At 56.6% G+C, this 24,708-nt stretch overlaps 14 protein-coding genes across 14 annotated transcripts; 4 read left to right on the top strand and 10 right to left on the bottom strand.

Annotated features, from left to right (window-relative positions):
• Positions 1–402: 402 nt before the first annotated feature.
• VTJ04DRAFT_6225 (uncharacterized protein) lies at positions 403–1,068 on the bottom strand (the record flags this gene model as incomplete). The annotated part of the gene is made up of 3 exons (XM_069364424.1): positions 403–486; positions 541–879; positions 976–1,068. The coding sequence occupies 3 exons, from the start codon at positions 1,066–1,068 to the stop codon at positions 403–405; spliced, it is 516 nt and encodes a 171-aa protein (XP_069218251.1).
• A 485-nt stretch (positions 1,069–1,553) lies between these two features.
• Positions 1,554–3,291, top strand: VTJ04DRAFT_6224 (uncharacterized protein; the record flags this gene model as incomplete). Its single annotated transcript, XM_069364423.1, has 2 exons — positions 1,554–3,109; positions 3,177–3,291. 2 exons carry the CDS (start codon positions 1,554–1,556, stop codon positions 3,289–3,291), a joined length of 1,671 nt encoding a protein of 556 aa, XP_069218250.1.
• A 679-nt stretch (positions 3,292–3,970) lies between these two features.
• VTJ04DRAFT_6223 (uncharacterized protein) lies at positions 3,971–4,231 on the bottom strand (the record flags this gene model as incomplete). Its single annotated transcript, XM_069364422.1, has 1 exon — positions 3,971–4,231. One exon carries the CDS (start codon positions 4,229–4,231, stop codon positions 3,971–3,973), a length of 261 nt encoding a protein of 86 aa, XP_069218249.1.
• A 24-nt stretch (positions 4,232–4,255) lies between these two features.
• Positions 4,256–4,696, bottom strand: VTJ04DRAFT_6222 (uncharacterized protein; the record flags this gene model as incomplete). The annotated part of the gene is made up of 1 exon (XM_069364421.1): positions 4,256–4,696. One exon carries the CDS (start codon positions 4,694–4,696, stop codon positions 4,256–4,258), a length of 441 nt encoding a protein of 146 aa, XP_069218248.1.
• Positions 4,697–5,001: 305 nt separating this feature from the next.
• On the bottom strand, positions 5,002–7,086 carry VTJ04DRAFT_6221 (uncharacterized protein; the record flags this gene model as incomplete). Its single annotated transcript, XM_069364420.1, has 2 exons — positions 5,002–6,787; positions 6,851–7,086. 2 exons carry the CDS (start codon positions 7,084–7,086, stop codon positions 5,002–5,004), a joined length of 2,022 nt encoding a protein of 673 aa, XP_069218247.1.
• A 1,962-nt stretch (positions 7,087–9,048) lies between these two features.
• VTJ04DRAFT_6220 (uncharacterized protein) lies at positions 9,049–9,727 on the bottom strand (the record flags this gene model as incomplete). Its single annotated transcript, XM_069364419.1, has 3 exons — positions 9,049–9,253; positions 9,315–9,564; positions 9,631–9,727. The coding sequence occupies 3 exons, from the start codon at positions 9,725–9,727 to the stop codon at positions 9,049–9,051; spliced, it is 552 nt and encodes a 183-aa protein (XP_069218246.1).
• Positions 9,728–9,747: 20 nt separating this feature from the next.
• Positions 9,748–10,240, bottom strand: VTJ04DRAFT_6219 (uncharacterized protein; the record flags this gene model as incomplete). The annotated part of the gene is made up of 3 exons (XM_069364417.1): positions 9,748–9,788; positions 9,842–9,871; positions 10,018–10,240. The coding sequence occupies 3 exons, from the start codon at positions 10,238–10,240 to the stop codon at positions 9,748–9,750; spliced, it is 294 nt and encodes a 97-aa protein (XP_069218245.1).
• Positions 10,241–10,277: 37 nt separating this feature from the next.
• VTJ04DRAFT_6218 (uncharacterized protein) lies at positions 10,278–12,257 on the top strand (the record flags this gene model as incomplete). The annotated part of the gene is made up of 1 exon (XM_069364416.1): positions 10,278–12,257. The coding sequence occupies one exon, from the start codon at positions 10,278–10,280 to the stop codon at positions 12,255–12,257; it is 1,980 nt and encodes a 659-aa protein (XP_069218244.1).
• Positions 12,258–13,616: 1,359 nt separating this feature from the next.
• VTJ04DRAFT_6217 (uncharacterized protein) lies at positions 13,617–14,720 on the bottom strand (the record flags this gene model as incomplete). Its single annotated transcript, XM_069364415.1, has 1 exon — positions 13,617–14,720. The coding sequence occupies one exon, from the start codon at positions 14,718–14,720 to the stop codon at positions 13,617–13,619; it is 1,104 nt and encodes a 367-aa protein (XP_069218243.1).
• Positions 14,721–16,823: 2,103 nt separating this feature from the next.
• VTJ04DRAFT_6216 (uncharacterized protein) lies at positions 16,824–17,024 on the top strand (the record flags this gene model as incomplete). The annotated part of the gene is made up of 1 exon (XM_069364414.1): positions 16,824–17,024. One exon carries the CDS (start codon positions 16,824–16,826, stop codon positions 17,022–17,024), a length of 201 nt encoding a protein of 66 aa, XP_069218242.1.
• A 51-nt stretch (positions 17,025–17,075) lies between these two features.
• Positions 17,076–17,430, bottom strand: VTJ04DRAFT_6215 (uncharacterized protein; the record flags this gene model as incomplete). The annotated part of the gene is made up of 2 exons (XM_069364413.1): positions 17,076–17,310; positions 17,366–17,430. 2 exons carry the CDS (start codon positions 17,428–17,430, stop codon positions 17,076–17,078), a joined length of 300 nt encoding a protein of 99 aa, XP_069218241.1.
• A 255-nt stretch (positions 17,431–17,685) lies between these two features.
• VTJ04DRAFT_6214 (uncharacterized protein) lies at positions 17,686–18,408 on the bottom strand (the record flags this gene model as incomplete). The annotated part of the gene is made up of 1 exon (XM_069364412.1): positions 17,686–18,408. The coding sequence occupies one exon, from the start codon at positions 18,406–18,408 to the stop codon at positions 17,686–17,688; it is 723 nt and encodes a 240-aa protein (XP_069218240.1).
• Positions 18,409–18,828: 420 nt separating this feature from the next.
• VTJ04DRAFT_6213 (uncharacterized protein) lies at positions 18,829–20,830 on the top strand (the record flags this gene model as incomplete). Its single annotated transcript, XM_069364411.1, has 2 exons — positions 18,829–18,946; positions 19,008–20,830. The coding sequence occupies 2 exons, from the start codon at positions 18,829–18,831 to the stop codon at positions 20,828–20,830; spliced, it is 1,941 nt and encodes a 646-aa protein (XP_069218239.1).
• A 442-nt stretch (positions 20,831–21,272) lies between these two features.
• On the bottom strand, positions 21,273–23,792 carry VTJ04DRAFT_6212 (uncharacterized protein; the record flags this gene model as incomplete). The annotated part of the gene is made up of 5 exons (XM_069364410.1): positions 21,273–21,431; positions 21,511–22,860; positions 22,925–23,452; positions 23,519–23,597; positions 23,746–23,792. The coding sequence occupies 5 exons, from the start codon at positions 23,790–23,792 to the stop codon at positions 21,273–21,275; spliced, it is 2,163 nt and encodes a 720-aa protein (XP_069218238.1).
• Between the last annotated feature and the right edge of the window lie 916 nt (positions 23,793–24,708).

Raw genomic sequence — 24,708 nt, 5'->3', positions numbered from 1 at the left:
AAGGGAAGGACCTGCCTGTCCAACAGTCACTTGTCCTGAACCCAGATCAGGTCACAGTGGAACTGATGGAAATTTGACTGGTGCAAATTGTAACTTCAACTGTCAAACTGTCATCTGCGAACCAGACCCTCCTACCATTGCCTTCGGGTTCTTGAGGCTCTGACTCAGAGACAAGCTGTCTCAATTTTGCTTAGAATATTTGCTATCTCTGTGACAGATGCCTTAGCATTACAGTTGGTCTTGGGTATTCGCAGTACGCCTGGAGTCAAGTCTAGCTTGAATACGTAAGACGACCTCTCCAATCACGGGATCACTGTCTTCCAGGCTGGGCCATCAAAGATTACACTGAAGCCATGGCCGTCTGAGATACGCTCAGTCGAGCAGGCGAGTTCACAAAGACTTCTACTCAAAGGGACTCGAGGGCTCAGTCGGCGAATATCCCCGTGCTATCAACCAGGGAGCCAGGTTCCTCTCCATTCTGGAGAACTAGACAATCTAGTTAGACAAACACCACAGAAAAGAGAGTCAGCGGTCACTTACAATGCTCTTCTTTTCTAACGGCACCACACCATCCCTGACCCAGATGCCCCAACTTCCCATCATGTTGGCCAGCATCATGTCCGTGGTCAAACGGTCACCAACCACGGCAATATGGTGTGGTCCCGTCACACCCGTCTCAGGGTGTCGGCGGAAATAGGCCATGATCTCGTCACCACAACCGGGCTTCTTCACAGAATGTGTAAGAACCTCGATGCCAGTGGCTTTGGTCACCTCCATGGCAAGACGGCCGTCCCTGTCCCAACTCGTGGCGCCGGCAGTGTTGGACACGATCAGCAACCGACGGCCTGGGTAGGCGGCGCGGAGGGCATCAAATCGAGTCTTGTCATACTCAGCACTGACACAGCGAAAAAGAAGTGAGGAAGATAAGATTGATCCGAGGAGGGAAAAATGACATGAGGGTGAGGGTTGTCTAACCTTATATGGACCGTACACTTTATTGTCATCAGGGATGGCAAAGCAATCGTCCTTGTCAAGAACAATGGCTCGAATGTCGACAGGGTTTCCCATCTTGGAGGAAAATGCCTTGCTTAAAGGGATGGGCAAATCGTCAAAAGTTGAGATTGTTGCATGTGGAAGACATAGTGAAGGCTTCGCTAGGAGTCGGAAGATGTTGAGCGACGCTGACAGATTCAGGTTGAGTCCCATACTTGGCTTGCTTTTCGCGCTGGGAGCTGTAAATTTTGTGGTTCAAGTGTGGAACTAAAAGAGAACGGACAACTGAACGAGTGACAAACAAGAACTCGGTTTGTGAAGTGAATGTTGAACGGGAAGGTGACAAAGTGAAGTTCAACCTGGGCCTTGGCAGACATCTTCCTGTGAAGAGACGAAGGGTTAGGGTTAGTTCCTCCGGCACTTACCGCTAAACGCGTTCCAGATGCTCAGACGCGTCTCCCATGAATTGAACCAACTCCCGTTCAACTCAGGTCTTTGACCTAGGATAATGGCCTGGAGATTTAACAGTAATCAAACACAACACACACCAAGTTACGACAATGGCCCGGAAAAAAACCGTCCAGACGGACCCAACATCCCTCGGCGCCCGTAAACGAGACCTGTCTCCCGACCCCTACGACGTACCAGACGACGCCGAAACCCCAAGACGACGGATACGAACCGGTCCATCCAACAGCACTGCTGCCAACAATACCCAGGAAGCCGATGGGGATGCTAGCGACTCCCCATCCAACCACCAACAAACACCCGCCAAACGCCGCGGACGGCCGCCTAAAGCTGCCAGCGTCGCGGAAACGCCACAGACGGCGAGAAAACGCTCCCTCCTCAGCACTCCCCTGAAGCCGAATGGCCTCGATACACCAAGCAGACGAAACATTGCCGACAGATCCGCTCGGAGGAAGAGCGCCAGAGCCCTGATCGACCGGGTCATTGGCGGAACCACCAGCGACGACGAGCTGGAAGACGAAGCCATTGCCCGCGAGATCTACGAGTCCAGCGAGGATGAAGACGCAGAGGGCGAGGGTGAGGGCGACGAGCAGGAAGACCAAGATAAGGAGACTGCCGAACCTACAACACCTTCAAAGACACCAGGACGAAAACGACGAGCCAGGCGATCCCCAACGCCACCGCGCGATCTTCCTCCTCACGAGCAGTACTTCTACCAAAACAAGCCCGGCCTAGCCAAAACCTCCAGCAACACCCTCTCCTCCCTCAACCTGCTCACCCACGACGAATACTTCTCCATCCTCCGCCAACTCGACGACCCCCACGCCGCCGATGTCAACTTCCTCGAGTCCCTGCACTCCGAATCCTTCCCGCAATGGGCCTTCGAACTCTCCCAGGGCTTCAGCGCCTGTCTGTACGGCTACGGCTCCAAGCGCCGCCTCCTGCACTCCTTTGCCACCTACCTCTCTTCCCATCCTCCCTCCCCAAACCACAAAATTGTCATCATCAACGGCTACCTCCGCACCCTGACCGCGCGCGACATCCTCGCCACCATCTCCTCCGCCTTACCACCCCTACCCGATCATAACCCAACGATCATCCCCACCCTCCCCAACCTGCTCGCCCACCTCTCCTCCCTCCCCGCCAACTCCTTCCACCTCACCCTCCTCATCAACTCCATCGACTCCCCGACGCTGCGCAAACCCGGTTTGCAATCCCTCCTCGCCACCCTCGCTTCCACCCACCGGCAAACAATCCGCCTCGTCTGCACCGCCGACACCCCCGACTTCCCACGGCTGTGGGACGCGGGTCTGCGCACGCAATTCAACTTCGTCTTCCACGACTGCACCACCTTCGCGCCCTTCGCGGCGTGCGAGCTGGACGTGGTGGACGAGGTGCACGAGCTGCTCGGCCGGCGGGCGCGCAGGGCGGGCGGCAAGGAGGGCGTGGCGTTCGTGCTCAAGTCGCTGCCCGAGAACGCGCGGAGTTTGTTTCGGTTGTTGGTGGGTGAGGTGTTGGTTGCTATGGAAGAAGGGGGAGGAGGAGGAGAAGGGGAGGAGGCGGCGGTGGAGTATAGGATGGTGTATAACAAGGCGGTGGAGGAGTTTATTTGCAGTTCGGAAATGGCGTTTAGGACGTTGTTGAAGGAGTATGTTTTCCTCTTTCTATCTCCCTTTTCTCATGCTGTGGAAAATATGGTTGCTGACAGCACACAGATTCCACGACCACCAAATCATCACCAGCTACAAGGACTCTATCGGGACCGAGCTGCTCAGTCTGCCCTTCAGAAAGGATGAGCTGGAGTCGATTTTGGAGGAGTTGGTGTCATGATCTTGTCTTATGCCGATGGCGTTGTTGGCATGGTGGGTTAAACAACAACCACCTCACCTCACCTAGTCAAGCTGAATCAAACGAATGATCTGTACTGGATGGCCTACCTACTCGTTAGTCCTCAACAGTCACCGAATAATGCTGCTGGCCTGTCCAGATGGGACGGGAAAATGAATAATCATGACTTGGCATAGATAGACCGACTGGGATAGCACAACAAGCTCAGTTAAGGGCATAAAAAGTTCCACGCCTTCTTAAAGTGAAGCTTGTGAGTGAGAATGTCTACAAGTAGTCAGAGGCACTTACCCATCGTCTCTTCTTCCCTCCTTGCTTCGCCCGATCTACACCTGATACGGCTTCCGATGTTGATGTGATACAACCGTCTTGATCAAAGACATCGTCACATCGCAATCCATCGTCACATCGCAATCCATTGTCACATCACAAAGTCAAGGCAACACACATATCACATGCACACAAAGAACAATCAAAAGTAATGCAAAGCCATTTTTTTGTCCGGACCTCTCGGTCCAGCAAGCAGCTCAGCTCAACGTAGGAGCATAAACTGCTTGATCTAGGTCTCTCTCTCTATCGGTCACGAAAAGAACCGATGATGACAACCACGACGGCAACAGCAGTAGTGTGCCGCCTGTTGCGTTGACCAAAGCGCCTCGCTCGGTCAACCTTCCATGATCCCATTCCCGAGATTGCCCCCGTGTGGTGTGTCCCTTCGCAGAAGAAAAAGAAGAAAACCTTCCAAGTCCCAACAATTGAGAAAAAAAGCCCCAGCCAAGGGAAGCATATTATGCCCCTTTTCTCCCTTCTCTTTGTTTTTCTTTTCCCCCGTCCGGTGTCTCGTCTCGAATCGACGAAGAGACGGCGAAAAAAAGTCATAAAAAAGGGGTATCATGAATGCTGTTGCTCTCTTTTTGTTCATCATTCCCTCCCCAGAGTTGATTTTTCCTCAACTGTCGAAAAATATTACCAGTCCATCTTCCCTTTGTTTGTCCCGCGAGCAATTCCTCAGGAATGCCTCCCGAAATCCTTTCCCTGACCTGTTGTCGTAGAGACCCATATCATCTCTGACCCTGGCCAAGTCCCGAAAATAATGTTTCGTTCCGAGCCAGCCAGAGATAGAAGACCGAGAAATCCACTTTTGTCTATGAGATGGTCGATGCGTCGTCGCGTGATGAAAGACGAAAACAAAAACAGAAAAAAAAACCCTGCGGCGATGCCATGACCCCCCATTTCTATGTGAGCGCACCCAGCCCTCTCCGAAAAGCAGGCCAAAGGGCAGAAACAACAATGAAAGGTTGACCGTAAGGATCCAGTGCTGTGTCGGGATCCCGTCAACCGGAGGCCCGCAATCCATTATGCCGTCCGTGGTGTGGAGGGCAGTGCGCATTGCCGACGTTCCAATGTTTCTGGTCTAAGGGTATCAAGTCGTCCGAATGGGAGTTCGCCGCCCCACGAGGCAGAAAACGCCCGATCTATCGTCAAAGCCAGATAGGGGAAACCTTCGCGTCGTCGAAAAGACCGCCGAGTTCCCGTCGGAAATGAATAGCCATGTTCGCCGCATTACAAATCCCACAAGGTCCGTAGGTGAAAACCGAATTCATGACGCATGAAAAAGAAGACAGGAAAGAAAAGAAAAAACGAAAGGGATCCTGACGACTGCACGCGTCGTGACGTGGTGGTTTGGGATACGGTTTACCACCAAGACTGGCCGCCAGGACCGCCGGGGTTGCCGTAACCACCACCATAGTTGCCATAGCCGCCGCCATAGCCGCTGTTGGGGCCGCCGAAGCCACCACCGTAGCCACCGCTGTGGGGAGCACCCCCGAAGCCGCCGCCACTGCCACCGAAGCCACCACCACCACCGCCGTACTTGCGGAAGTCAGTGTTGCCGCCACGGCCACGGCCACGACCACCGCCACCACGGCCGCGACCACCACCGCCATAGGACGACTCGCGGGCAATGGTCTCGAGGAAGGAAGGAACCTCCTGGTTGGCCTCCTTGAGCAGATCGATGAGCTCACGGACGATGCCACGGTTGCCGCGGTTGAAGAAGGCAGTGGCGAGACCAGTGTTGCCAGCACGACCAGTACGACCGATGCGGTGGACATAGTCGTCGACGTCGGTAGGCAGATCGTAGTTGATAACGTGGGTGACGTTGGGAATGTCCAAACCACGGGCAGCGACGGCAGTAGCCACAAGGATGGGGCACTTGCCGTTGCGGAACAGCTCAAGAGCACGCTCACGCTCGCGCTGGGTGCGGTCGCCGTGAATCGAGGTGGCCGGGAAGTTCTGGTTGATCAGGAAGTCCGAAAGAGAGTCGGCCATGCGCTTGGTCTCGACGAAAATGAGAGTGAGACCGGTGCCGTGGGTGTGCAGGATGTCGAGCAGGACAGAGCGCTTGTCAACATCCTCGACATACTCGACCTTCTGAGTGATGTTCTCCGAAGTGGAACCGACACGGCCGACAGACAGGAAGACGTAGTCGTTCAGGAAGTCCTGAGCAAGCATCTGGATGTCGCGCGGGAAGGTGGCCGAGAACATGAGCGTCTGGCGCTGACCGGTGGGCGGCATGTCCTCACCCTGGACGATGCGGCGGATCTGGGGCTCGAAACCCATGTCCAGCATGCGATCGGCCTCATCAAGGACGAGATACTTGATGTTGCAGAGCGAGATGCGGCCGCGCTCAATGAGATCGACGAGACGGCCCGGAGTGGCGACGAGAAGATCGCAGCCACGCTCGATCTGACGAAGCTGGGAGCCGATGTCGGCACCGCCGTAGACGACGCAGGGGCGGACCCACGAGCGGTAGGCGAACTTGCGAGCCTCGTCGTAGATCTGGGAGACCAGCTCACGAGTGGGGGCCAGGATCAGGGCAGTGGGGTAGGCCTTGCGCTGACGGTAACCACCACCGGCCTGAGGAGGAATCGGCGAAGGACCCTGGACGAAAGACTGATGGAGAATGGGGAAAAGGAAACCGCCGGTCTTGCCAGAACCAGTCTGGGCGCAGGCCATGAGGTCACGGCCGTTGATGACGATGGGGATCGAGTACTTCTGGACCGGGGTGGGGACCTTGTAGCGAGCAAGCTCGATGTTGGAGAGGAGGTGGGGGTCGAGCGGGGGGTTGCTGAAGGTCAGGACCGGCTCGGGCACGTCGCGGCCCGAAGGAGTGACGGGGATCTCGTCGTACTTCTCGAAGTTGATGCCGGTGTGCTGCTTGCTCGGATCGTCGGCGGTACCGAACAGCTCACGCTCGAGGCGCGGGTCGGGAGCGCCGATGATGTGCTTGCCGTCGACCCAGCGGCCCTCACCGCGGGCACTGATGGGGCCACGGGACTCACGGGCATCGGGGCCGCCGCTGCGGTACGAGTTGCGATTGAAGCCGCCGCCGCCGCCACGGCCCCAAGACTGGTGAGGACCGTCGTAGTTGCCGCCCCAACCTCCGCCGCTGCGGACATCGCTGCGAACATCGAAGTTGTTGCTGTCATCGAGTTAGCCATCATTCTTCGTTATCCATAATCAGATGGAAGACAGAAGTACGTACCTAGCCCAAGCGCTGTTGTTCAGACCGTTCATGGGCGCTCCACCACCCACGCCACCCTGGGGACCCGGGCCGGACGAGTTCACGGATGCCTTGTTGGCCTGGGCCATCTTATTGCGCAGGTGAGGCGGGATGTAAGAACGGGTGACAGGCTGCTGCTGTTGAGCGGGGGCCTGGTTCTGAGCCGGCTTCGACTCGAGGGACAGGTTTCCCATGCCGCTGCTGATCTGGTCGGCCATGATGATGACGGTGTTGTTGACGCGAGATTGATGGTTGTCGGTCGTGATGAGGTTTTGTTGTTTGGAAAACTCGAGATTCTCAGCTCTCAAGCCGAACGAGTCGTTCTAATGAGAGTAGGTTTTTGAGAAAAAGTCGAAAACGACACTGGGTCGGGTAAAGAACGAAGAAAAATCGAAAAGAAAACGATGCTTCCTCGTTCGTGGTTTCGGGGAATTTTTTTTGCTTGTTTTGTCGGTCGCGAAAGCCGCGTGCCTCAACAAAATCAAAAATTATTAAGAGGGAATCCGAGTACCCTTCGAAGAATCCGAGATGAAGATCCTCAAAAGGAAAAAGGAAAGACGAGGTTGTGTAAGGGAAAATGTGAGATGGAATGGTTTGGGTTGGATTCGAAAATCCTTGGGGTGTTTGGGAAGAAAAGGGAAGAGATTTTAGAGCAGAGAGATGGGGAGGCGCAATGGTGAAGAAGAAAAATGGGTTTCTGGGTTCAGGTGCCTCTGGGCTGGGCTTGGGTGGACCCACCTTCCAGATTGGGCCAGGCAGCGGCGGGCAGCGGGCGGCGGGCACCTGTCAGTGGACGCTCAGTGGAGGAGCCAGCAGTTCGCCTTGCCCAAACTTTCACAGGGCTCAGATCCTTTCGTCTGGATCGTGGTCTGCTGTTGCGTCTTGCTGCACAGCGCACGCAACCCCTGGTCAGATTTTGGTCGGTCTGCGCGGGCTGTGGCGACTTTGCTGTTTCTGCCCCTTGCCTTCCCGCAACAAGATGCACGACCGTGTTGGTACAGAGAAAGGATACCTGGCGATCGGTGGATGGTGGGGGAAGCGCGCTCGCGATGGCGAAGCTGGTTTCTTGTTTTCTCCCAAGTGGCTAGTGGATGCTTCTAGTGGTGTTCCTGTGGCGAGCTGCGATTTGGAGCCCTGAGCTGCCCGGCCAGAATCTCGGGTTCGCCGGCCGAATAAACTCATTACCGGGGATAAGGTTCACTTGTGGCAATCGGCTTTCGTCCCGTTCGATGACGAGGGCCCTCTTAGTCTACAATAACACAGCCCTACGCCGGGTTCCGTGGAATGCCGGAACAGCTGCAGTTTCAGTGTAACTGCAGCCCGCGTCCCGGTTGGCGAAGCCAAGAATGGGACGCCGACTGGTGTTCCAGTTCTCAGGATATCTCCGAAGCCGAAGTACAGAGGACCATCATTCTGTTTTTCTTTTCTAGTGCAGAACATACCGATTCTCAAGTTGAGGCCTGTGGATGAAACTGAGATGTTTAGGTTCTGGGAGCTTTGACCCAGTCCCGGCCCAAATATCCAGCCAATAACTATTGTTTTGGAGGGCTGAATTCGCCGTGAAGCTGCAGTCTCACCGCTTCCTGGCGGCCGCTGACGCTCCCCGGTTCAGTTGGACGCTGGCACGGATGCCCAATCAAGGCCGCATGTCGCTGATGATGGACAAGTTGACGTATGACACAGCCAAGAAAAAGATAAGAATATTGGTGATAGTAAAGCTGAAGTACAGGGGGCTAACCTACTCGTAGAAAGCTCATGGAATAGGAGAAAGGTCCAGCGAGGTACCTACCTTAGGTACATCAGGCTCACAGCATCCGACATGGACCATGTCTACGAGCACAAACATCGCCCAGGACTCGACCACAGCAATTTGATTCTCCACACCCGAGACGCAAACTGTGTTGATCAAAACGTGGCTGCTGGCGAACTAGGGGTTTAGTATCTAATGAGTCTGATCGCCTTCAGAGCTCGTGGTGGCAGGAGTCAGGAACTGAAACTCGGGGCCAATGTGGGGTTTCACCTGTCACGGCTTCACCGAGCCCAACGGCCAACGTGGGGATGACGATATTGTATCCGAAAACCCCACGACACCTTGAGCGCATGCATTTTCGCCTTCAATGACGTAGTATCATACACGCCCAATACGGTCGTTACCATACCCAAGCCAAACCCTCCTATCATCACGTGTCCTTGACCACCTTCTCGTCCTCATCAAACGGAATCGGCTTGATGCCTTCCTTGGTGATTGCCTTGACCGCCAAGCCCTTGAAGTCTATCGGTAACCTCTTCTTCAACTCCTCGGAGCAAAGCTTGAGCAGCTCCAGACCCCGCTCCAGTGAGATGTCGGGATGGTGGTGCTTGTCAAGAAGGGAAAGGCAATAGTATCTGCAACACAGTTAACCGTTGGTTCTCTCAGCAATGACGGCAAATCGTGGGTGTGTCATACTGAGCATAGCCGTGCGCCGCATACGGGACCTTTGCCAACGACGCAAGATAGTCCAACCAGTACAAACTCGGCTTGCCAGTGATGGGGTCGACGCCTCCAAGGAGGAGGTTAACGCTGTATGGGTTCCGCGACCGGAGACTTGAGGCCAGCTCGCCGCGGACGAAATGTGCCAGGGCTGAGGGGGACAGGTCGGTCTCATTGCGCATCGAGTAGAGTTGGGAGTTGGCCTGGATGTACTCGGCAAACTGCACTGTTATGGCGACCGTTAGCATACTAGCTGTGGATGGGATCGTAGGTGCTCTTAGAGACTACCAACCTGTGTCGCCCGGCTCGCCTGAGAAGGCAATCAATGTGTGGTCGTTTAACGCCCTCGTCTTGTCGTCGGTGGCCTTGAGAATGGTCGGCCCGCGCATCGCGGCCTTGGATGCCGCGATCAAGGTAAAGTCCTTGCCTGTGATGCCGAGCAGAACCTCCCTATGGACGGAGTCAGTAGGGAACTGGAAAGCAGGGATTCTGGAAACGCATACATTTTGGCCGATTGGAATCAGTGGCGGGGTCTGGGGTTGTTCTGTTGGAGATTGAGGTTGGAGGTTGTGGTCGACGATGTGGCACTTGGAAGTGGGAAGCTTCAGGTTGCTTCAGCTTCTGGCAGCACACACACCCACCTCACTGTTGGAGCTCAACAGGCAGCGGCAACACGCACGCCTGGCCGCCTCGCGGCTGCCCCAGCAGTGGGGCTCCCCAGCCGAGAGAATGTGTGCACAGACCACTCGCGCTTGTCGCTTATCGCTTGCCGCGTCTAGATGCCCCACACAACCGCGCTCGGCATCGGCGACGTTCTCCACCGATACGCCAACTTTTTTTGGCGACGCCTCAGAAATTTTGATGCTCTCCAGACGAAGCCTCCAAGCGGTGCAGAACAACATCTCCAAACCGCCCACTCGACGGCAAACGACCACCACAATGTCGTCGTTTTTCACCACCCCGGCATCCCAGAAAAAGCGAAAACGGGCTGCCGTTGCGGAAGCACCCAAAAAGCGTCTAGCAACCGCCAAATCCTCATCCAAAACCGCATCCAAGTCCACTTCCAAGGTCCCCTCAAAATCAGCCGCCGCACCCAAGAAAAAGGCAATTGAGCGCGATGAGTCAATATCCGGCAGCGATCTCGACAGCGACCAGAGCGAGGATGAGTTTAAGGGCCTCAGCGGCTCCGAGGAGGGGCCCAACACGTCGTCAGACAGCGAAGGAGAGACGGCCGCCGAGAAGCGGTTGAGGCTCGCACAGCGCTATCTCGAGAAGGCGAGGAAAGAGGTGGAGCTCGAGGATGAGTATGCCTTCGACGCGGAGCAAATCGACCGTGACCTGCTCGCTGAGCGGTTACAAGAGGACGTGGCCGAGGCCAAGGGCAGAGTCTATCGGCGGCTCGCCTCTGAGCTCAACTTCTCTGGGGCGTCGCACACCCAATTCCGTTGGAACTCAGGCACTGTCACCTCCGTGGCTGTTTGCGCCCCGTACGCCTACACGACCACCAAGGACGGCTACCTCACCAAATGGAAGCTGCAAGACCTGCCCAAGAACCAATGGCCGCAAACGACGCGGAAGAAGCCCAAGAAGCCCCCCGCTCCTCCCAAGAAGAGGCCCGAGAGGGTATGTTTTGTCAAGGCCCAACCTGCCAAAGCCAAAGACAAGAACTACAAAGGTCCCGTCAGCGCGCCGCTCACCGTGCGCGCCTCCCAAGACGGAAAATTTGTTGTAACCGGTGGCGCCGACAAGCGTCTAGTCGTCTACAACGCCTCCGACCTGACCCCAATCCGCGCCTTTACCCAACACCGCGACACCATCACAGGCCTCGCCTTCCGGCGGGGCACCAACCAACTCTTCTCTTGCTCCCGCGACCGCACCGTCAAAGTCTGGTCTCTCGATGAACTTGCCTATGTCGAAACCCTCTTCGGCCACCAGGATGAGATCCTCGACGTCGACGCGCTCAACCCCGAACGCTGCGTCACAGTAGGAGCGCGCGACCGCACCGCCCGTTACTGGAAAGTCGCCGAAGAATCTCAGCTCGTCTTCCGCGGCGGCGGCGGCCCGGACGGGTCCAGCAGCAAGAAGCACAAACTCCCGCCTGGCCTCGACCCCGCGTCGGCCGCGCATGAGGGCAGCATGGACTGCGTCGCGATGATTGACGACGAGACGTTCGTCACGGGAAGCGACAACGGCGACCTCGCGCTGTGGAGCATCCAGCGGAAGAAGCCTCTGCACGTGATCCCCCGCGCCCACGGTATTGAGCCTCCTCTCAAGCCCGAAGAGGTGTCCGCGAACGCCGAGCCAGATCCCAGAGCCATCCCTGCCCCGCAACCCCGTGGCATCACCGCACTCCGCACCATCCCCTACTCGGACGTGATTTTCAGCGGGAGCTGGGACGGATGCGTCCGCGTTTGGCGGCTGAGCGAAGACAAACGCAAGATTGAGGAGGTTGGTGTCCTCGGCAGCGATTACACCACCTCACCCAACAACAGCACCGCCGGCCAGGAACAATCAAACGGCCCCACCGACAAGCTGCAGGAGGTGAAGAAAGACATCGTCCGCGGCATCGTCAACGACATTGCCCTCTTCGAGCGCGGCGAGCGCGGTCGCGACGGGCTCTGCGTCGTGGTCGTCACGGGCAAGGAACTGCGCCTGGGAAGGTGGAAGGTTATGAAGGAAGGCCGGTGTGGGGCGGTGATATTTGAGGTGCCGCGGATCCAAGCTCAGCGGTCCGGGAAGAATCAGGTTGAAGGAGAAGGGGAAAAAGAAGGGAAGGTTGATGACGTGAAGGCGATTGCTAATGGAAAGGAGAAGAAGAAGGGCAAGGTTAATGGGTCGGCGAAGCCGGTGACGGCGGGGAAGGGGAAGAAAGTGGATGCTAGTGAGAGCGATGATGATGACGACGACGATGATGAGTAGCGGGGCGGTGAGGAATGTGCGGAATAGATGTTGATGTCTAGGCGTTTAAAATGTGGTGGTTGTATGTACTTATGTCAATGGTATGTGAGGCAGGTCGTTGTGATGCGGTTTAGTCTGGTCAATTGGTTCAATACCCAAGGCAGAGCAAAGCTGGAGGTGCCCAACATGAAAGCAGGCAAGCAGGGTTGTTACGAAATGTTGTCTCAGCCATCCTCCGTCAGATCATCCCCGGCATCCTACGCTGACTTCCCAGCCCAGGTCTCGTCTTTCCACACGCCATGCTCCATGATCATTACCTGAGTACTTGAGATATCCGGTATGTGTATAAGGTACACGCTCGCAGAGAGGTGGGACTTCTCAGGCCTCTGGTTATTTGGACTTGAGCTTTATGATACTACTCCATCCAACGACCTAACACAACTACGAGAGAAGATGTGGTTCAAATCCATGCCAGTCTCGAGACTGGAGGAGAGTCCGTTCTCAAATCAGATGTGAGATTTGGGACGAGAATAGTCGAGCCCGTCAGGTAAGAACATCCATGGATCTGAGTGCCTGACCGGCACCAACCTCGTCACCCGGTCGACCTGACGTACGGGGGAATATAAGTCCCTGCGCTGGGCGTCCTCTCCAACAAGCCCTCCTCTCAATGGCCACATACCCGAGTGTGGCCGAGCGGCATTGAGAGGAGGCCCTAGATTCGCCAGGCACGCCCACGCCGTAAATCGAAAACGTCCTGGGTTCGACCCCCAGACGCGTCGGAGCAAAAACCATCTCGGGGGTTTTTCGTAACCATTCCACCTCTACTCGACCGGCGCGGGAGTAGGGTTGGGGGTGAGCTTTTTGTCTTTTTTTTTTTTTCTTTCATTTTTTTTTAATTTCTTACCTTGGCCTTCCCAACACATCATTTCATCTAACAGACATGATGCCCATTCCAAAGCATAATTAGGATCAGTCATACCATGGCCACTCATTGTCTTTCTGTAATCTTATGATTCGGGTCTCTTGACGTTGGCTTGATTGTGTCGGGGCCTCAATCTTGGGATCATCCTCCTCTTGCAGCCTTGCGCCTGTGAAAGAAGTCGGGTCGAAGGCTGGCGCTTCATCAACCGCGCACGTAGCGCAGGTTTCCAGTCATTTGATAAGACAAACCATGGAACTACGCAACGATGGTTCTGGATATGAGATGTTACTTAAATCCACCCGTTCACTGGACTTTACTACTCACAAAGCCACATGACCCCATCCATCTCCTGCGCCCAAAATGATTCGGCACGTGCTACCTCCCACCATCACCACCACTCACCACCACCAGCAGAACCAAATCCAGTGGTATGAACCCCATTAGCATTATCATCATCATCAGCCTGCTGCCAACCGTCCATATGGTTGCCCTGGTGATGATACCCCGCTCCCCTCCAACTCTGCCGCAAGCACTTCCCGGGTAGTAGAAAGTTCCACAGCGATCGGCTGTTCCGCCAGCTCAGCTGGTTCTGGCTTGTTTGGCGCTACCCCAAAGTAGGAGACGCCCGGGTGTGTTGTTGGGATGTTCATAACTTGTGTGTACGGGTAAGCCTCCGTGCCAAACGGTACATCACCGTAGGCTATTGTTGATGTTGGTGGTGGTGGTGGGAGGTAGGAGGAGGTGGGTGGTATTGAGGTTGACATGACTGAGGGGTCTGGTGGTGGTGGTTGTTGGAGTTGGCGTTGACGTTGGAGTTTCCTTCGCCAGCGGAAGAGGAAGAAGAAAAGGATTAAGATGAGGAGGAGGCCTAGGACGGCTGAGACCGAGATGGCGGCTATTGTTGCTCCGCTGAGATTGGATGATGAGGAGGAGGAAGAGGAGGAAGAGGAGGAAGGGTCAGTAGGAGATGGATTGGTTTCGAGCGGTGTCGGGGAGGAGGAGGAGCCGTCGCTGGTGGTGATTTTGTCGCCGGCCGTGGTCGTCGCACCTGTCTCCCGCGTCTCCGTATCCGTCGCCTCATACACCATCCTCACCCCAAACGCATTAATCCCCCCGGGACTCTCCACGTAATGCGTCACCGTCGACGTCCTCCCGGCAGTGTCCGACGCAGTCACCGTGATACTCGTCCCCCCCTGGGGCGCGATCCACGTGCAAAACAAAGAAGTCCATCTTTCCGACAGCGTCCTCGGATCGGCGACGCACGAGAGCGAGATGTCCGCGCCGTAAGTCGGACAGCAGGTGACTGTCGTGATCGACGAGACGCCGGTCGTGTCGTGGCATGCGGTCCAGTAGCCTGACGGGCAAGCGATGCCGGGGGAGTAGAAAAAGGAGGAGAAATCGCCGACGGTGCCGGCAAAGTCCGGGGGCAGGCAGGAGGGCTTGTTGTCGATGATGTAGACGTTGGTCACAGATATCCCGCCGCAGTCACGCGGACGTGTGAAGGTGGTGGTGAGAGGGAGGAAGGGGAAGGAGGTGATCGTGAGATGGGCCCGGGTGGCCATGGTTGATCGGGGAGGGAGGACTGGGATATTCGAGAGGTGATGTAGCGAGATGGACGAGCATCTGCTCGAGGAGGTGTTATTCCTACGACTGAGACATGGTGCGAGTCTGTCAAAGAGCTAAGGTTTGAGTCCAGGGGGAGGGACAAGGCTCGCCAATTCTTTGTACAGGTAGCCTTCTTCTCCTGTGCCCCCGTTGTGCTGCTTGGGGGCCGTCGGGATAATCCACCCGTCGATCGATATCGATTGGAGTGGCTGATCCGCTGTGCCACGCCACGGCATAAACCAAGGATAATCGAATGGGGGTTAGGTACACTCAGGAATACACTCCGATCCCTGGAAGTTTGTCTAGGCAGCGTTGGCGTCGTGACAGGGGTCCTGGTCAAAATTTACCACAGGAGATTACACCTTAGCACCACAACAACAAACGTTGGAGTAAAGAAAAGGCATCAACCAGATGAATCCCGTTCACTTGATTCAAGTTGTCGGGTTATATGCATTTGAAAAGGGTGTTGATATACGTAGGCTAATCCATCGAAAAATCATCAGGTCCCCTATTGAGTCCATGAAGAGAAAGACCAAAGCCTGATGCTTCATCAACCGCATAAATATCACGGGTTTCCAGCCGATCGACAGAACAGAGCATGGAACTATGGACCTATAGACGGCGTTTGACATTCGATGTTACTTGAATCCGGCAGTTTAGTGTATGTTTGCACAGAACATGTAAATGGTAGTTGAACTCATCCTGACAGGTGAAGGCCTTTCCTCAACGACATGCGACCAACAGACCGTAACAACGGAGCAGTCGGTATAGGTATAATTGCACACCTGGTGTAGACTCTTCACACTCTCCACCGGAATATACCACTCACTGAGCTATGTAGCAAACATCTCCGGCACAAACAAGTGGTTCGGGGCATGTTAATTCCCACCACCACTACCGCCACTACCACCATGCCCAGCCCCAGCCGCAGAGCCAGAGCCAGAGCCAGAGCCAGAGCCAGAGCCAGAGCCAGAACCAGAACCAGAACCAGGACCATAGGCGTAACCACCAGGATGCACACTGGGAACCCTATAGGGAACCGCGAGCTCCTGCACAGTCACATAAGGGAGAGGTAGAGGCGGTAGTTCTATATTAGCCCAAGGTGCAGGTGTAGGAAGTTCCGCTGGAGGTGGTTCCCGTCGTCGAATTTCGGGCGTGGGTGAGCGGTATTCTGCTCTTGGGACGAAGAAAAGGCCGTAAGGTGTTTTATCCCTCTCTGGAGTGTACTGCACACCGTCCCTGGATGGTGGGGGGACGGGTCCGTAATCTAGACCGGGGATTGTTGGCGTGGTTGAGGTCTGTTGTAGTAGCTGCGATGGTGTTGATGGTTGTGGTGGTTGGTGGCGTTGTTCATGTTGTTTTCCACGCCATCGTTGACTTTGTTGTTGATGCCAAGCTTGATGTTTTCTCCGCCGGCGGAAGAGGAGGAAGAAGGCGAATAGTATGAGGAAGACACCCAGAACTGCGGCCAGAGTTATGGCGGCGATTTTCACTCCACTGAGTTCGGATGATGGTGACGAGGAGGGACTTGGTTCGGGCGCGATTGGGGAGTCGTTTGTGTTGGTCATGGCTGTTGGTGACGGTGAGGTATGAGGAGATGATCAGGGGACGAGAAATATGTGGCGAGGTGAGAATCTGGGGTGGAGAGGAGCGTCAACCCCAGGACAAGACGTAGTATAATGCCGACATTGAGTCCAGGTCAAGGAGGGTGAGGGAAAGGGATCGATGATTCTTTTCTACAGATTGTCTTGTTCGCTCCCCTCCTCATTCTGCCTTGTGGCTGAGCTTTTTGCACTTTACTACGCCAACAACCAAGGATGAACGAACAGGAGTTGGGGACAGTGCACCGTATATGCAGCCTTGTGTGGGCAGGTTTCAAGCATGTACTTCACGGTCAAATCGAGGCCTGATATTACATCTATCGGCCGCAGACGGGCAATGGTTCTTCAGCCATTTGGCAGAACGAAACATAGAATGGACAAGGCTGCGGTGGTTTTTAATATGTTGCATTATTATTGATTTGCGTAAGTTCAGTGTATGAGTAGAGAGTGTCGTAGTGGATGACCTCAAGAGGGATCCTCAACCGAAGCCTTGCCTCAACCCCCAATCCAACAGCCCATCATAGAATTGGCGCATGCATGAATCTTTACACTCCCCTAAACTCTCATCGATCCCTTCCTCTTCCATCCACAGCCACCACCGAAATGCTCATCAGCCACCTCACGCTCCACCCTCAGTCCGAGCGTAATGGTCCTCGATAGCCTCTTCATACCGCCGATCCGCCTCCTCCTCTTCCTTCGTCTTCGGCCTTGTCACGCCGGCGCCGGTGTTTGCGCCAGCTCCCACCGCGCGGGGTTGGTCTTGTTGTTGCTGTTGCTGTGGCTGCCCCGCCGGTTGTGCGGGGTCAAGGGCGCCGAAGGGGTTGGTTTGGGGTTGGGATTGGGGTTGACTTGACATTCTGTGTTTTTTCTTGTCTCAGTTTCTTGTTTGATTCGATCTGTAGAGGGTGCAGTGAGATTGAAAGTGTGTGAGTGGGTTGGTGGTGTTCTGTTGAAGAGGTGAAGTTGGAGTTGAGGCTGGTTGAGAAGCGGCTTTTATAGACTTAATGATGTCTTGGCAGTGGCGAGGCCGCGTACTTGCTTGAGGCTCAACAATGCTACAATGCATGCGTATGACGATTTAGTGGGGACTGATGTTTGCCAGCATCTACCTAGATGGTGAGGCAACCTATTGGGTTTTGTTTCCCCTGTGCGACGGAGGCCTCCTTGTTTGGGTATCTCAGGGGTACCTATCACGATGTCCTACTGTGTCTGAGATCGCATCAACTTCCAATTCCCGAGTCCGCAGCCAAGTTAAGGACGCAGCTACACACATATCAGCATGCTGCATACTTAAACTGTGCCTACCACATTCCATGTGTTATCAGCCGGGCAGTTCCGCAAGCACCTCCGTCCCGTCCTTCTCGAACGCGTCCCTTCCCGTCGGCAGCTCCACTGGAGACTGGCTGGGGGTGCCAGGCAGCTCTGGTTTTGGAACAACACCCAGCCCTCCGCCCTCCGCTGTTAATGACGGACCTTGCAATTGTTGTTTTTGTTGAAGTCGCTGCTGCCGTCGCCGCCGCCAACGGGCGAAGAAAAGGCCGGCGCCGAGGAGTAATATCACACCAAGCACGGCCGACACGCAGATGGCGGCTATCAAGGCAGGCTGGAGCCCTTCAGACTTTTCTGGCTGGGACACTTCTCCAGCACCATCTGTGAATGTGCCGTTCGAGGGTAGTGTGTTGGCAGCATTTGCGGTGTCTGAAGCGGTTGGCACTACTGCAGATGTCTGGGCTAAGCTGAGGTCCGCTGCCTTGTACAACATCCTCACGCCGTAGGCGTCGATCCCGTCGGGGGAGTGAATAGGGCCTACTTCAGTGTACACGTCCTTTCTTGGATCTGTCCCAAGGTATGTGATTGTGACGGTGTCCTTCGGGGCTTGCCATGTACAGAGCAAGGTGGCCCAGCCTTCGGGGATTACCCTCGAGGTGTCGGCGCACGACAGCTTGATGGGCGAACCATCGGCCTGAGAAGTGGTCGGGCAGCAGATAACGATGGTTTGAGATGCCACAGAGGTACTATCTGTGCAGGCGGCCCAATATCGCATGGGCGGTCCGGGAAATGGCCGGGGCCGGGACCAAGAGACGGCAGAAAAGTGGGGCAGTCGGCACGGAGGCGGGCATGGGTTCTGCCAAGACGGTGCCAAGCCGGGCCCCGCTATCGGCGCGATCAGAGCTCTTGGCAACCGCGTGCTGTTTTGTTGACATCGCAATCCATGACTCTGAAGAGGTTCCTTCCCACACAACACCACGCCGCCAAAAGTCAGGTACTTTTAATTGATAATCGATAAGCCGCCGATAGCCATCGTAAGCCCCGAACCGATCCAATCCCCGTCAAGTCCAATTGTTCCGCCGCATCATCCAAACAAAGTCCAGCCCAAGTCCAAAAGTCCAAGTCGACAAAGCACAACCAACCTCCGAGCCGATGATTCAACACTTCCTGCTCAACCCATGACACACCGCCCGCCATGGTCTCGTCACAACCCAACATGGAGCGCTTCCTCCGCGACTGGCGGCAGGACGCCCTCAACAAGGCCCAGTACGAGTCGGCCATTTTTATCGGAGACAAGCTCCTGGCCATGACCAGTATGCCGCCCTTTTGACTCGCTTCCTCGTCACCTCTTGCTGATCATCCCTCCCTCTCCAGAGGACGATAACGACGCCTTCTGGCTGGCCCAAGTCCACTTCGCCGCCGGCAACTATGCCCGCGCCCACGACCTCCTCTCCAAACACAACCTCGTCAGCTCCAACCCCTCGTGCCGCTACCTCGCCGCCCACTGTCTCATCCGCCAGAACAACTACACCGAGGCCCTTGCCCTCCTCGGCGAACATACCCCGACACACCTCTTCGCGACCGCTTCCAACACCCGCCGCAAGACGCACCGCACGGCTGCCCGCGGGACCAGGGCTGGTTCCCGAAACCCCGACCGCCAACCCGACCATCTCACCGACGAGGAATGGTCCATCCGCCGATACGAGGCTGGCATGTGCTACCTTCGCGGATTATGTTATGCGAAAGAGAACGCTTTCGACCGCGCCAAGGAGGCCTACAAGGACGCGTTGCGCATCGACGTACAATGCTACGAGGCTTTTACTCAGCTGGTCCGCAACTCGCTCATGTCGCCAGACGAGGAGGACGAGTTTATGCAGTCCCTCGACTTCAACACCGTCCGCGCTCCTCGCGGCGGCGACGATCCCGAACTCAAAACCGAACCCGGCGACTACGTTCACATGCTCTACCAGACCCAGCTCTCCAAATACCGCAACCCACGCGCCTTCAACACCGCCGTCGAATCCCTCTCCACCCACTACGGCCTCGCCGACAACGCCGACCTCCTGCTCGCCCGTGCTGACCTTTACTACACGCAATGCCGCTTCAAGGACGCCTTGGGCATCACCGCCTCCATCTTGCGCGACGACCCTTCCCACTTCCCCGCCTACCCCATCCACCTCGCCTGCCTGTACGAGCTCAAGCAAACCAACGAGCTGTTCCTGGTAGCGCACGACCTCGCTGACAAACACCCCGACAAGGCCTGCACCTGGCTAGCCGTCGGCACCTACTACCTCGCCACGGGCAAAATCGCCGACGCCCGGCGGTATTTCTCTAAGTCTTCCATGATGGACGCCACCTTCGGCCCGGCCTGGATCGGCTTCGCGCACACCTTTGCAGCTGAGGGCGAGCACGACCAGGCCGTGACGGCCTACTCGACCGCCGCGCGCCTCTTTTCCGGCACTCACCTCCCCCAAGTCTTTTTAGGCATGCAAAACCACGCCATGAACAACCTCGCCGCAGCCGAGGAATACCTCCGCGCCGCGTACCAGCTCTGCCGCGCCGACCCCCTCCTCCTCAACGAGATGGGCATCGTCCTCTACCACCAAGAGCGCTGGAAAGACGCGGCCAAGTTTTTCCGGCAAGCCCTCCGCGTCGCCGAGGACACGGAGGCCGACCCGCACGCCTGGCTCGGCGTGCGCATCAACCTGGGCCACGCCTACCGCAAGCTGCGCATGCACGACGAGGCGCTCGAGGAATTCGACGGGGTCCTCCGCGACGGCGGGAAAAACGCCGCCGTCTTTTGCGCCAAGGCGCTCATCCTGCTGGATAAAGGCCTGCCGGACGAGGCTGCCAGAGTCGCGCACGAGGCGCTCGCCGTCAACCCGCAGGATCCCATCGCGACGGAGTTGTTGAATAAAGCGCTCGAGGAGTCGGCGCTGGGTGGGGTGGAGGAGCTGGTGGAAGGGTTTGGCGGGGTGGGGTTGGATGCTCCTGTTGCAGGTGCGGGCGAGGAGGCTGGGGCGGCGAGGGAGATGGAGCAGTTTGAGATGGAGCTGGAGGAGAGGAAGGCGGCGGCGAGGGAGAGGTTGGAGAGGAGGAGAGCGGGAGCGGGGAAGGGGAAGGGGTGGTGGGGAGGGGGAATCATCAGCTTGGAAGGGGAGGAGGGGTGGTGGAGGGGGAGGAGAAGGATGTGGTGATGGATATGAGCGATGATTATTGATTTTTCTGTTCTCCCGTCATGACATCTGCTTTCTTGGTGTTTGGTTTATACTAATGGCATGCCAATACCCTGCGGATGGGTCGGGAGTGTAGGCACCCAGTTGAAAGGATGGATGAAATACTACTCAACAAATCCCAGCACGGTGATGAATTGCATAGCGATGGCGCCCGGGGTTTTGGTTGCTGTCTTGTCTCATGGGCAAAGATAAACCTGGCAAGCAATAAAAAATAAAATGAAGAAGCCTGACCATGAAACCATGGGCCAAGCCAAGGCCATAGAGTTCGAGATACCTGAACTACTTGTGAACTACCCCCACGGGAAATGTCTCTCCTTTCTCCCGATTCATGTCGTGTCATTAGCCCTCATCTCCCTGTATACTAAAGCTGCCTGACTGATCATTGCTGCTTCCAACCCCTTTCTCAAAGTTTCTCCTTGGGCCCAACTAGCTCCTCCACCTTGGCAAACTGGTAGTAGAACTTGAGGCTCTCCGGGTTGGCCAGCGTCCCGCTCGGCTTGATGATGTGGCCCGAGACGATCTGCTTGACGGGGAGTTCGACCTTTTTGAGGTTGATGGTTGTCTAGAGATTTGTCAGCCCCCTTTTCCCATATGGAAAAACAAATCACAGACAAGAAAAAGAAGTACAAAGAAAAACATACCGGAATCTCAGGCGTCTCAAACACCCACCTCGGCACATGCCGCTTACTCAAATCCTTCGCAATCGCCTGCTTAATCTCCGCCACCAGTTTCTGATCAAACTTGTAGCCCGGCCTCATCAGCACGAACAACATAACCGACTCGTCCGCGTCCGTCGGCCGGCGCTGGCCCACGCACAGCGAGTCCTGCACGCGGTCGGCAAACCGCCGCTCGATCACGCCATAAATCTCGGCGGACCCGAAGCGCACGCCGGACGGGTTCAGCACCCCGTCGGCCCGCCCGAGAAGCGTTAGGCTGCCTGTGACGGGGTGGACCACGCAGAAGTCGCCGTGCGCCCAGACGTGCGGGAACCGCGCGAAGTAGGCGGAGTGGTATTTCGTTCCCGGGGCGGCGACGCGGACGGAAGGGGATTGCGGAGCGCCCGATGGGTCGGCGTCCGCCCAGAAGAAGCAGGGCATGTTGGGGAAGGCGTCCACCGCGACCAGCTCCCCTGGCTCGCCGGGGGGGAGTTCGCGGCCGGGTTCGCCGTCGGGGATGGCAGGGTCGTAGACGGCGACGCGGATTCCGAGGGACGGGCCCTGCGTGCCGCCGACGTAGACGGGTTCGAGAGGGTTCATGATGCCGAAACAGCCCGCGATGTCGGTGCCGCCCGAGATGTTGGCGAGGTGCACGTGCGGAGGAAAACCGGCGTCGTAGAACCATTCGAAGAGCTGGTTGGAGAGGACCATGCCCGTGCTGGTGACGGTGCGCAGGCGGGACAGGTCGGCGATGTCGCGCGGGCGGAGGCCGGCTTTGGAGAGTTCAAACATCCAGCGCGGGCTGATGCCCAGCTTGGTCACGCCCAGCTCGCCGGTGAGGCGGACGAGGATGGTCGGGTCCGGCTGGAAGGGGGAGCCGTCATACAGGACGGCGTGGCCGCCCGCGATCAGCGCACCGATGGCGGCCAGGTACATGATCCAGCCCGTGGTGGTGTACTGCAGGGAGACGGTGTCGCGCGAGATGCCCTCGTGCAGGACGCCTTCTTTGAAGTAGTTGATGAGGATACCACCGACCGAGTGGACAATGGCCTTGGGCATGCCGGTGGTGCCCGACGAGTAGCAGATGAGCATGGGCTCGTGGAAAGGGATGCGCACAAAGTCCGGCGTCGGGGAGTTGGCCGCGGAGGAGAGGAAAGAGGCCCAGGTCCAGGAGCGCGGGACCGAGGACACGTCGCGGGGTTCCTCGAAGCGCGGGATCGAGATAACGCCCTGGAAATTGGAGCAGTTGGCCAGACCGGCGACGACCTCGGCCATCTTGGAGCGCAGATCGACCACCTTGCCGTTGTACACGGCCGCGTCGTCCATGAAGAGCAACTAGTAAACGTCAGTATCCGACCTCATCCCCGTGAGAATAACAAGAGAAGCAGAGCCCACTCACCTTAGGATTCACCTGCACCGCCCTCTGCAAAATTCCCTTGGTCCCCATATCCGTCGAGCTCGAACTAAACACCGCCCCAATCCACGTCGTGCCCAACCACACCACCAACGAATCGATCGAATTCGCGCCCACCAACACCACGCGATCCCCCTTCCCCACCCCCTTGGCCCTCAACGCAGCCGCCACCCTGCCGGCACGTTTTCTCAACTCCCCGAAGGTCGCCGTCCTCCTCTTCCCTCCGGGGCCGCTGCCCGTCCCGCCCTCGCGCACCTCAGTCACCGCCACGCGCGCATCCTCCTTGTCGGGGCTCGTCTCGCGCGCGCCCGTGGTCGGGTTTCGCGAGAAGAGCAGGTTCTCGGCAAAGTTGAGGCTGACGCCCTCGAACCAGCGCGGGACGGCGTCGATGGGTTGCGACTCGTCGACCGCGCGGGAATAGGTGCCCGAGTGCAGCAGGTTGGCGGAGTGGAAGAGGGTGGACCAGAAGGCGTTGCGGTGTGTGAGCGTCCAGGCGTGAAGATCGCGGAAGGTCTGGGAGTGTGTGTTAATGGTTGGCTGTATTAATAAAAAGGGATGGAGATGGGGACATTTATTTACCTTGAGATTGAGGCCGTACTTGCGGTTGACGTCTTGCAGGAAGTGGTACATGGCCGTGCTCTCCGGGTTGGGGTGCTCCCTGGGCAACCTGTGTTAGTAACTCTGCCGTTCTCAACACCATTCACTGCAATATCGACGGTCGAGGCATAGATATCATCACAACGACGAGAACATCCTGGCTCCCAGCCAACTATTAAGAAATATACACCTTGGATAGGTAAACATACCAGAGCTTGCGCGGCACCTCCACCGCCTGGCTTCCGTTCTCGGCCATCTCGCACGCCGTCGTCGGGTGAGATGTCGATTGAGAAGCAAAGAAGTATTGCAATTCGAGGGCTGGGAGGTAAAAAAATCGAGAATCGAGAACCGAAGGAAGTCAACAACCCTCCTTTTTATACCGCCCGAGTGGAAGGCCCTTTGTTCGGTAGGTAAACACTCAGGAACTTGGACCCTAGCAGTAAGGTTGTTGTTGCTGTGAAGATCAGACCGCTCCTCTCGCTCCTCTCAGGTCCTTCCCGCTAACAAACCTTCGAAATTGTAAGTAAGGTAAGCAACAGCCCTTTGAGCACGGCCGAACGAAACAAGGAACAAGATGGAATCTCAAGTACCCAAAGCGAAGAACCTGGAAGACACACAGACGGCGGTGATGTTTATACCGTCCAACCCGCCGTGTCACATAAGTAAGCCCCTACTTCGACCTATAGTTAAAAACTCCCACCTGCAGCTCCCCCCCCGTCCAACAACACACCTCCATCCATCCATGGAACACCTCAACCGAGCCGAGGTGCCGAACCCGGCCACCAGCAACTCCCGGGCCGAGAAGTGCGCTAGAGCCAGAGTTAGCGCAAGAGTCGTAGCTCCCTTCCCCGGATTCTTGCAGTTGGCAAAGCGGGGGCAGGTAGTTACCAGGTAGGTAGTTAGTCCAGGCGTCCCCCCACTTCCCTTGAGTTGGCATTGCCCCGGAACCGGTAGTGGGGTCGCCCGATCGGCCTCGGGATGTATGGGAGCGGGTCAGGTCCCGCGCGGGGCGGTCGGATGTCTCCGCCTTATCAACCCCTGAATAACATCTGGACCTCAACATCAGACATCGGGATGGGTATTGGAGTTTGCCGTCAACACCACATAAGGATATAAAACGTGGAAGATAATTGTCCATTACACTACTAGAAATAATAACACTACCAACATAC

The sequence above is a fragment of the Mycothermus thermophilus genome (assembly GCF_041956435.1).
Source record: "Mycothermus thermophilus strain CBS 625.91 unplaced genomic scaffold VTJ04scaffold_4, whole genome shotgun sequence".
Classification (NCBI taxonomy): Eukaryota; Fungi; Ascomycota; class Sordariomycetes; order Sordariales; family Chaetomiaceae; genus Mycothermus; species Mycothermus thermophilus.
The sequence above is the reverse complement of the archived record's forward strand: the minus strand, read 5'-3'. Positions and strand labels throughout refer to the sequence as shown.